The 11,568-nt window shown below is 33.8% G+C and overlaps 1 protein-coding gene across 2 annotated transcripts in view; it reads right to left on the reverse strand.

Moving 5' to 3' along the window:
* Positions 1 to 577: 577 nt before the first annotated feature.
* The window catches only part of LOC107674339 (sodium- and chloride-dependent creatine transporter 1), a 23,407-nt gene continuing 12,416 nt past the window's right edge, over positions 578 to 11,568 (reverse strand). Inside the window, exons 7-13 of one of the 2 annotated variants that reach the window (XM_016468286.1) lie at positions 7,327 to 7,439; positions 6,052 to 6,189; positions 4,473 to 4,575; positions 4,178 to 4,278; positions 2,764 to 2,934; positions 1,062 to 1,175; positions 578 to 882 (exon numbers count right to left, since the gene is read on the reverse strand). In XM_016468286.1, the coding sequence (XP_016323772.1) occupies positions 874 to 882; positions 1,062 to 1,175; positions 2,764 to 2,934; positions 4,178 to 4,278; positions 4,473 to 4,575; positions 6,052 to 6,189; positions 7,327 to 7,439 (749 nt within the window). In that variant the 3' untranslated portion in view covers positions 578 to 873. Of the gene's footprint in view, positions 934 to 1,061; positions 1,176 to 2,763; positions 2,935 to 4,177; positions 4,279 to 4,472; positions 4,576 to 6,051; positions 6,190 to 7,326; positions 7,440 to 11,568 lie in introns of both variants that reach the window. The other variant, XM_016468287.1, reaches the window with a different exon arrangement.

The following is an 11,568-nucleotide window of genomic DNA, read 5'->3' on the forward strand; positions in this document are numbered from 1 at the left end:
GAGTGAAACCGGATCAATTATTGATTGCATTGTGAAAAATTAATGTTTCATGTCGACTTTAACAATTCAATCTTTAACAAAATGCAACTTTTGGCTCACAAGCACCTTAGAAAAGTGCCACGTCTGAAATCCTGCCTGTGTCTGATAAAAACTCTCTAGATGTTTCCAATCCAAGGATAGATCGAGCACACAGTACATTTCAGCTGAACTAGGAAGTTATTGATTTTATTTATGGCAACTAAAACCATCTTCTGACAAGCCTGAGCAGAGATGGACGTCATGCTCTGTTTGGCACTTACAGTAAACACTGTGATATCATGCACCACGAATTGAGGTCACCTGTCTCAGATGAAGACACATCAAGCAAAAGCTACAGAAATTATTTCTCATCATTTGGCAACTACATGTGGCCTTGTTGACACCAAATCTAATTTGATTAATAGATCTGTATCTATTTTTGCTGATCAGTTAAACAGTTTATTGAAGCGTACATTGTTTTAGTTTAAATATGCATGAGATTTTATGAATTTGAAAATGAATTACTAATTATAGTCTTTAAGTCAATGATGCATTTGTAACACGTTTCCCCCCCCCCACCTTCTTCATTTTATCCATGTGCTTCTTGCTCAGATTTGATCCTCGTGTCAGTGCAAAGAGACCCATATCACGTTCAGGAAAGTGGCCTGTGGGAATTCTGCTGCTCTGTGAAATAATGTTATAGGCTACACTATACTGTCCCCTCCAAAGACATGCTGATTTCACCCTGCAAGTCTTGATATCTGCAATAAACTTTGCATATAATAAAAAAAAAATCATGTATATAGTTTGCAGTTTCAACAGGTGGAAGAGGAAGAGCATCTGGTAATGTGCATGCTAGAGGATCTGTTGTATGAAACAAAATGTAACCGTCAATTTCCATCAGCTGTTTTAAGACTGTAAGATGATGCAGAATTCCATAAAATGAAAAAAAAAAATACTGACGATTTCTTCAACCAGCTTGTCTTAGGAGGGTTGTCGAAGCATTTCCCTTTGATCTACATAACACTCTCAAAAATGATCACCTTGTTCTCCTCCGTTCCAGGAGACAGAGAGGCCAGGCTTTTAATATCAGTGTCAGGGGCCATGTATTCGAGGTGATGGGCTCCCCACACTGGTTTGGTCAGATTTTCCCAACGCTGCATGAAAAACAAAACACATAATGAATGGGCAACATGCTTATTTGAAGCAGTTCACGCAGTCTTAATCTATGCATTCTGAATAAAATCAAGCTAGTTTAGAGAAGAAAACTACAATTTACTGTAACTGTGAGAATAACAATTAATGACAATCAGACTAAACTTTGTGTCAACAAATCTGTGCTGACATTTCCATTTAGAGCATCAGTAGGTGTTCCCATATGATCCCACATTATTTTTAGGACTGACAAATTTAACGTTAACACATGCAAATGATGGGTTACAGTTATTTTTTTATAAATCAGACGCAGATTTATTCTTTGGACGGTTGTTCTTTTGCATTGTTTTTAATTGAAATAAAGCAGAAATAAAATAAATTATAATTATTAGATGAAAAAATTTAACTTTTGAGAAATCTTGCCTTGGCAACTACCTGTCAAAAATATTTTAAGTTGAAATATTAAAATACACAGAACCATTAAATGACATGCAAAAACATAAATAAAGAATATCAATTATTTTCTTATGATTTATTAAATTGTTCCCTGATTTTTGGTAAATTAAAACGAGGGAATAATTTACAGTAAAATAATTTAACAATAATTTAATGTACAATTTAATTTAATTTATTTTAGTCCCCACATCATATCTGGAACACCAAACTAAAATTACATATATATTTACACACACACACACATATATATACATGTGTGTGTAAATATATATAAAATTATATTATATATATAAAATTTTATATATATATATATATATATATACACACTATAGAATACTATAAAAATACTATAACATAAAAAAGAATATATACTATAATAGTATAAAAAATATTAAAACAACAACAATGCTCAACAAATGAAATATCAGCAGTTTCATTGACTTCCATATTTTCATTTCTTGTTTGCTGAGATGCAGTTTAAGAAATAATAATTTGATTGTTTTTAGTCCGAATGAGGACATTTCCCTCTGGCCAGTATCCTTATATAGACATGAGCATATTTTCCTAGTGTCAGCCTCACAAATTGCTAAACCCCAAAATAACATTATTTAGTTTTCGTTCCTTAAAAAGTAACAGAATGCCGTATTGCACTATAAAAACGGATTAATCACAATTACTATTTAATTTGTTTGACAGCCCTATAATTTTTCATTTCCTCCAGCATCCTGTGCTAGTTTTCCTACACATACATGCCACAACCCTCAGCTGTATTCAGTATTCAGTGTGTGTTTGGAAGCAAACATTGAGGGGGTGAGGCATTGTGGTCTATCTGCAGAGGAATGACAACCATTAGCCTAGTTACTATAAATACACACATCGCTTTCTCATGAGCAATTCTGATGCTTTTCAGTGCGGTAACTGACCCATAGTCCAACTCCAATGGCATCGACAGCTACACTGAATTGCTGTTTTTGGACTGTTTGCACTAACTGTTGTTTGTGGGGCCGATACTCAGAATTTGGATCTTGCAAATAAACACACCTACTCATTTCAATGCTCTCCACACCTTTCATATATTAGTGCTAGTGCACGGGAAATAGAGCAGTGCTTTGAATAGGTTGAAATGGTGCAAACCTCTCTGAATGTTCCCTTGGCTCCAGCGAGCTTGTACACAAGGCTAACGGGGATACAGAGCATGGAGGAGAGAGCCAAACACCATCCGATCACCTCTCCCCACCACGGGTACACATACACATTGTTGTAGGTCAGAGGCTTGTAGTTCAGCAGATGAAATAGGAAGATACCCTGAAGACATAAAGAGCAATGGCATCCATATCAGAGTCAACAATCTGATTGAACAACACAGGAGCAGCAGCCTAACATGTCTTTTTATATCAATTTGAACCTTGTTCAGGTCAGTTTGACCTACATCCAATTTTCAAACTGCCTTTATTTCTTCTTGACATTTTGTAAATTGTTCTCATTTAGGGTCACGAATGAGCATGCGAAGTGTTGATACATAACAAATTTGTAAAGTCTTTCCAAAACATGTCTATGACTTTTGTGTTGTGGGTCAAATTGACCTCCATTGGTTTCCATGCAATTTTCCATCCAAAATTCAACTTTGACAATCAGGTTAAAAAATATTGTAGCTTGCTAAACACTTAAGTATGAAATACGTGACACTTTACGAAATTTAAGACTCAATGTTTATTCGAAACTGAAGACTTGTCTTCTGAATCATCCAAGGAAAATTCACTGTCAAAAAAATGACAAAAAGGCAGAAGTAGTACAAATAGCAAAAAAATGTACTTACACTAAGTACACTTAATGTTGGATACCAGGGTTATTATAGTTCACTAAAACTTGAAACATAAAACAATTTTTGTTACTTGAAATAAAATATAAGAAACTTATGTTATAAACTTATTTTAAAATATAAGAAACGTATTTAATTTTTTCCTCATTTTTAGTTAGTTTATCTTATTGCACTAAAATAACTAAAAGTAAAAATGAAATGAAAATTATAAAAAAAATTATATATACATATTTAAAAAAGAAAACTAATGCAAAAATGACAAAAACACAATATTACTAAAACTTTAATGAGAATTAAAATGAAAACAGAAAATATATATATAAAAAAATAAATAAAATAAAAGCTATAATAGTATCTCAATGATACTAAAATAACCCAATATATACTCAGATGGTCATGATCTTTTTTTGGTGTCTTTTTAGTGCAGCTTATTTTCAACAAAAATATATGGGTCAAATTGACCCTTAACACAGTAGAAATAGATGGGAATTATTAAATCTCTCTGACACGCTACAACAGAGGTTTTCTGTGTTTACATTAATCTTTTTTGTTTTTCATAGTGTTGATTTTTGGCAAATTGCATGGAAACCAATGTGGCTCAATTTGACCCACAATACAAAAGTTATATCCAGTTTTTGAACACAAAAGGAGGGTTAAATGGCATAAATATTGACAGACGTAACCACTTTTAAAAAGCGTGAACAGGTGGGAGTATTTTCCAGCACTCACCATGCAAACACATGGAGTTATAAAGGACCAGCACCACTTTATCCACGGGAATGGCCGGTAACCGATCATACGGGCAATATCATCCATGAACCTGTCAGCACCTGCACACAGCGGCATGAAGTCAGCGCTCTTTTGGGTGTGTGGAGCATTAGAATAGTGTTGCTGCCAGCACAGGGTCCTACATGCTATTCTTATCTCTTAATGCAGCAAACACTGGAAGATAAATGCCTACAGTACTCATGATAAACTGATGAGACAAGAGAATGGAAAAACGGCTGCATGAAGAGATTCTCACCATAAACCCACGCGACAACCACGCATTCCCAGAATGCTTGCCACAGTAGGGTCATTCCACTGGCTGAGTAGTAGTCAAAAAGCTGGAAGACGTACATCCCTCCCTGTAAACGCAAATTGATAAGAAATCAAAATAGACCCTTTGAACTTCATAAATGCCTCACAATCAGTGCATGTTGTTTCCTAGAGAAAAATAAACACAAATATGAAATTTTTCACAAATAGTAGAATAATATAGTGGAATAATAAATATATACAAGCATAGAAAAGATTGGGGTTGGTACGATTTTTTTTTTTTTTTGAAAAAAATTATATTATGCCAGTCGAGGCTGCATTTATACTGCACAAATATTGTGAAATATTATAACAATTTATTTATATTTTAAATTTTTTTTTAAAGTAATTTATTCAGGTGATGTCAAAGATTAATTTTCAGCATCAATACTCCAGTCTTCAGTGTCACATGATCATTCAGAAATCATTCTAATATGCTGATTTGTACTTGAGAACCATTTCTTATTATTATCAATGTTGAAAACCGTGATACATTTTTTGATACGTAAACAGAAAGTTCAAAGGAACAAAATTTATTTAGAAAAGTAAAACTAAATATTATACGAGCATTTTAATTTTATGTTCACATTATATGAGATTTGCAATTTCAAAATCTAGGGCATAAAATATATTTTATAAAACAAAAAAAATACATAAAATAAAATTCAAATAATAAAACAAAATAAAAAATATTAAAATAAAATTGTTTTTTTTATAAAACAAATATATGCCACAATAGATAAGGGTAAATAGGTTGTAAGTACCAAATGTTGTATACACACACACACACACACACACACACACACATTTACTTAGATATCTAAATGGGGACATTACATAGACTTCTATTGTTTTTATATACAGATAGTTATATACTTTTGAACCTAAACCCATCCCTACCCCTCACAGAAAACTTCTGCATTTTTACAATTTCAAAAAAATTCCAAATGGAGGTTTTTGGCGATTTTGTCAGGTTTTGCTCACTTTAGGGTACAACATTCGTCACCAAAATATGGTTAAGTAGGTACACACACAAACACACAATATATCCTATTATTTTCCCATATTCAAAAACTAATATTAACCAATAATATCATAGGTCACTGATCAAATCCCTAGTTCCACCCTACATTATTAATATTTGGTTTCACCCTGAAATAAGTGTCATATGCATCATGAATGTTGTTTCACGTTGTCTTTACACAACAGTTTGTCAACTTCATCTGTGTTTGAAAAACCCATTAATCAATATCACAAATGCTACTTGTCAGGTTATGTTCATTGTGATTCTTTGAAGTTTTCTTGTGTAAACCCTCACTGTGAGTTTTATGAGTCACGTCACTTCCACATATGGCAACAATTTTCAGTGAAGAAAGATCAGCCTCTGGATGAGAGCGTGACGATCTAACACCCAGAGAAAGGACTTGTGATAAACCATTATATTCTTATCTGACTAATGGAGAGCCACGCGACTGATGCTGATATTCTCACAGCTGATGAAGGGGTGTTTCATTAAGAGGACTCACCTGTGTAACCATGGAGAGATCTATAATGAAGCATAATAAACAGCAGATTGCCACAGCGATTTCGCGCTGATAGCGCATGTAATACTTTCCAGGGAAAAGATCAAGAATTCCAGTTACGAAACCCTCCACACCAACAAACTGAAAAAAAAAAAAAAGTCAAGATGTGTTATTAATGGGCTCACTTCAAAAATCAAACTCAAAATATTTTCAGCTGCATGGTGATATTTTAATCAAAAACACACAAGGGCAACTCTTTGCCAAATGAAAAGAAAATGTCCTCTGACAACTGAAATAAAAACCTCTTTGAGATTCAAGTTAGATTTAATCATTTCCACATTTGGAACTTCAGATTCATGGCAGTGATATTTTAGTATCATTGAGATACTATTATAGTTTTTATTAATATTTTGAATATTTTTTTCTGTTTTAATCTTAATTGTTTTAATTTTTCAGTCTATTTTTTATTCATTTTTATTTTAGTTTTAATTATTTAATTGTTTTAGAATTTATTTTATTTCAGTTAATGTTTCCTACTAACGAAAATTATATTTCAACTAAAAAAAGTTTAGTTTTAATAATATACTATAATAATAAACTACTCCACAGTGTTTGCTGATTTCCGTTTTTTTTTTTTAATTTAAACTTTGTGTAAGTTATTTATTTTATATTAGGCCTATAGCATGGTGTATTTTTATTTGTTTTGTTAATAAAAGTTCTGTGTTTAATATAAGTGAGTTTGTTTTGTTTTGTTTGTTGACCGTTTTGTTGTATCCATTCAAGCAACTGACACCGAATTGCTGCAAATTCGAAAGTGAAAGTAAAATGTGCATGGGCATTTACAAGCTATTTAGGAAAGTTTATTGAAAACCCCAATGAACCCCAGAACCCAATGTTACCAGTGTTGTCACACGTCGATTAACCGGTGAGAAAATTTCCTCACCGTCACAACCCAAATCCTTTACATATAAGACTATCCCAGAATGCATTTCCTTACAATTAAATATTAAAAAGACAGTTGTTACATTTTTCTTGATCTGATGTCATAAAAAAATTATAACTTTTTTTTTTCAGTGTCATAATCGTAAAAGCAGTAATCAAATACATCTCCATTAATGTTCTGAAAATATTTTTAGATTTAATTATTTATAGATTTTTTTCCCACAGATTTTACTGAATAATTTAACAGATTTCTGTGGGTGGCATTTCAAACTTTGGCCATTAATATCATATAAAAACCACACACATGATCCTTAAAATGTCTGCATGTGAACTGACCTGACTGTCCAGTCCTAGCAGTAGCAGCATGATAAAGAATAGGGCAGCCCACACCGGAGCCACGGGCATCATAGAAACGGCTTTAGGGTATGCTATGAACGCCAAACCGGGGCCTGCGGGGAGAAGAGAAACATGAGAGACGTGTCACCATGGGCTACAGGCCGCCCACAACAAACGTACAGCACCAATGGAACAGAGAGAGGCAGAACTCAATCAGAGAGAAAGAGAGGGAATGAGAGCTAGAAGCACCTGGATGAGGTGAAACGAAGTGATAGCTCGTGGAAAACAGGGGTGCGGTGTGTTCATTTTTCCTACTGTTTATCGTTTTTTATTGCTCCTCTATATAGAAGGCAGGTTTGGATTAGCCATTTAGTTGTTAGAAATCTTTGTTCACTCCATTCTAATGCATTTCACTGGAGATGAACTGTAATGTTGTGTAGGCAGCGTGTCATTAGAGGCGTGTAAGTGCATGCTAACATAGAGGGCGTCTAAATCTATTAGCATCATTAGTCATCTGCCATAATACTGGTTTCACAGCACACAAGTCCACAAATTTACAATACTGTTAGTTTATGGCAGACAAATTTTACGAGCCAGTTAAGCACAAATTTAAATCTGGAGTTTGTTATCTGAAACATTTTGTAAGTTGATTTGTGTCCTAAAATATAAAGGGACACAAAAAGCTTCTGCTAAATGAAGAAATGTAAACTGAACTGAGTCGGCTGATAATTGTGCATTTTGGTTTAAAATAAGCTGCTTAACTATTTTAATCATACTGAACTAAACACTTAAATGGGTCATATCACATTATTTATTTTATTCCACCCAAACTGTTTGTAAAGTTCTTCACAGCAAAGTAGTCATTGTTTAGTTCATTACCATAAGAATTCTATGTATGCACCTTCTGCATGTGAAATGAGAAGTGAAGTTTAGCTGCACTCAACTCGCGTTGTTTCCACTATGGTGTTTAGGTGCTCCATCCATCAAAAACAGCCTGGATTACACTGAGAGATTTGTACGACATTCTGCACGGGAAAGAGCCACTCAGACTGTTCTGAAATGTTCTAAAGTTGAGATTTTTCTGCTACACACAACAGGATCAACACATGCTTTAATGTATTATCTATAGATTTTAATACAGAGTTCTGGCATGAAACTCTAGATAGCGCAGTCCGATAGGTCTAGCTCAATCTGACCTGGCGACATCATTGTCACATGGCAGCTGATTGGTTCTCTCCTGTATTGGTATTGGCATTGCCAATAAGCTTACTGCTTAATATTCAAATACCTGGCTTTTGTTTGCTGTAGCAGTTGGCAGCACACTTCAGAAACCCTCCACCTTCCCCAGCTCCACCTGTATAGATCTGCTATGGGGTGATTCATGTATGCTATATGGGGTTATTCATATGTGTTATATGTGCAGCAGCAGTATTTCTTACATGCATACAGCAGCATGTTGTGGATGTATTGGCAGTAGCAAGTCTCGGTACTTGCTCTGTCGCCACAGCAGCGTATCATATCTATTCCGCCAAGACCAAATACATTAACATTATCATGTACATTACCATGCCAATCCCTCTGAGAGTTTTCATGACAGAACTCTAGTTAACTCTTCAAGTGTTTAAGAATAAAAATATTAAAAATGATAAATTATTTGTCGATATTACGTTACTGTGAGCCAGACGGCCATGTGTTATATGTGTCAATTGATGCTTCAGTCATGCGTTGAAATATTATTAATGTAATATTATTATTATGGTAATATTATAGCATTAGTTTATAACTTTTTTTTTTTAATAAATAACATTTGAATTAAAAATATAAAAAAATCAGTAGTTATATTTTCTTGATCTGCATTGAAAAAAATTGTATACATATATATTTTTATAAATATTTTTCGTTATCTTAAAATCAGTAATCATAGACATTTCCATCAATTTTCTAATAATAAATTCAGATTTTATTTCATTTTAGATTTTACTGAATAATTGTAACAAATTTTTATGTGTGGCATTTTGAACTTTGGCAATTAATATAATATAAAAACCTCACATATCAAAATGTTTTCATGTGAAGACTATTAAAAATACACTCCAGTCACTGATTTCTTATGTTGAGATCCTTCTGATAAGAGAAGATTCTGCTACAGAGATTCTGCAGGAACAGTAAATGCTTTAACATATTTCCTATATATTTTACTCTAGTCAGCTCTTCAGGAATAATAATATATCATACTTTGTTACCGTGACCAGATAGTTGTCAATTGATGCTTCAGTCATGTGTTGAAATATTATTGTTATTAATTTATGGTACTATTACAGTATTAGTTTATAGATAAACCTTTTTTTTTCTTGCTCTGATAGCATTGCAGATAGATAGATATATAGATATTAATGTTGCAATCTTGAAAGCAGTTATCAAATAAATATCCATTGATAATTTTAGATGTTATTTTTAAATAATCAAACAAATTTCTATGGGTGGCATTTAAAACGTTGGCGATTAATATAATATAAAAATCAAACACATTATCCTTGGAAAGTTTTCATGTGAAGACTATTAAAACAAGCTTCAGTCGCTGATTTCTAAAACTGAGATTCTTCTGATACACACAACAGGATCAGCACATTTTAACATATTTTCTACACATTTTACACCAGTTAGCTCTTTGGAGTTTAGGATTCCTAAACTTGGTGTTTAGGAATAATAGTATATATCATAGTTTGTCATTATTACTGTGACAGGACAGGCCAAGTTACAGGCTCATGTTTATGTTCAGAAGTGTATCATGTAAAATTAAATTTCTCATTATATGACCCCTTTAAGGAACTGTAGAAGTGGGATATTTTTGTATTACCAGTGGATACTGTATACGACACTGACGTTTAAGTAACAACTATGCCTATTACTTTTTTTATTTTTATTTGATTTGATTTCTGACAAATGTAGCAAGATACAGGCAAATGTAATGGAAATACACGGTGAAGAGCCAGAAGAAAGATGTGTCTTCTATTAATGTCAAGCGACAGTTTGGAGAAGGTTAGTGCTAGACGTTAGCGCTTTTTATTGTGTTGGGGTTAAAACAGACTGAGTGCCGGCGGTGTACAGCTTTTCCACACTTTGGCTTTGTCTCTCAAGATGAATGACCCTAATTGTGGAATGAGGCTAGGCTAAGCTGTGCATGTCGGGCCTGACGGTCGTAAGTGCTGACTTTAGGGCTGGGCTGTAGTAGAGGTGTAAATGCTAACATTAGATATCAGAGGTTTACCTGCGTTGGCAGACTGCTCCAGGACCCCTCTTGAAATCGAGATGTGCACATCTCAAGAGGCAAAGTTCCTGGTTAAATAATCCTTAAATTAATACTTAAATAAAGCCAAAATATAGATATAGAGATATAAATAAATATATATGAATCACAAGATATATATAGAACGGGACTGAAGACAATCAAGGAAAACTAGTCAAAGCATCAAATTTATGATGGGGAATCTGGTTCGCTTTCTAACTGTAACTGTCATCCGATTGTGTGCTGCAGGAAAATGAAAAATAAGAAAAAGCCACAAACAATGTATCAATGGTTTCCTTCTTAATGTAGTCTGGAAGTACAGCACATCACAGCCCACTCAGACATCACGACACAAGCACACTGACACAGAGAGCCTCATTTAGACCTTGAGATCTGTTTCTAAACATCATACTGGCACAGACAACACACTAAAAGACAATAGGGCTGTGCAATTAATCGCATGCGATTGTCATGCGCATCTTGTCAGTAAAGCCGGTTCCGTGATTAGTAGTAAATCTCCATCACCTGCTTTCAGATGGAGCGGCATTTAATACACAGAGCCGTAGTTCACTGACAAGCTAGGCAATATCACGTTCATAATCAAATGCAATTCATCTGCGATTATGAACGCGATATTGCCTAATTGACAATCGCATGCGATTAATTGCACAGCCCTAAAAGACAAGGACCAACACACACACACACAGATGAGATTCACACACACTCACACTCATTCCTATACACATACATTCAAAACATGTTTGTGTGTTAGGGGTTAAACGACTTCAGATTTTTTAAAGTTGACATTTATGTGATGAAAGTCGAGTCGACGTCGACTAGTCGCTGGTGACGTCATTAAAGAAAAAAATTAATTTATATTGATATATAGATATTAGATATATAGATAAATGAGAAATGTTGCATTGGCAACTAGCTGAAATAAAGTAATATTTTTT

This window comes from Sinocyclocheilus anshuiensis, unplaced genomic scaffold (assembly GCF_001515605.1).
Source record: "Sinocyclocheilus anshuiensis isolate Anshui unplaced genomic scaffold, SAMN03320099.WGS_v1.1 scaffold188, whole genome shotgun sequence".
In the NCBI taxonomy this organism is placed as follows: domain Eukaryota; kingdom Metazoa; phylum Chordata; class Actinopteri; order Cypriniformes; family Cyprinidae; genus Sinocyclocheilus; species Sinocyclocheilus anshuiensis.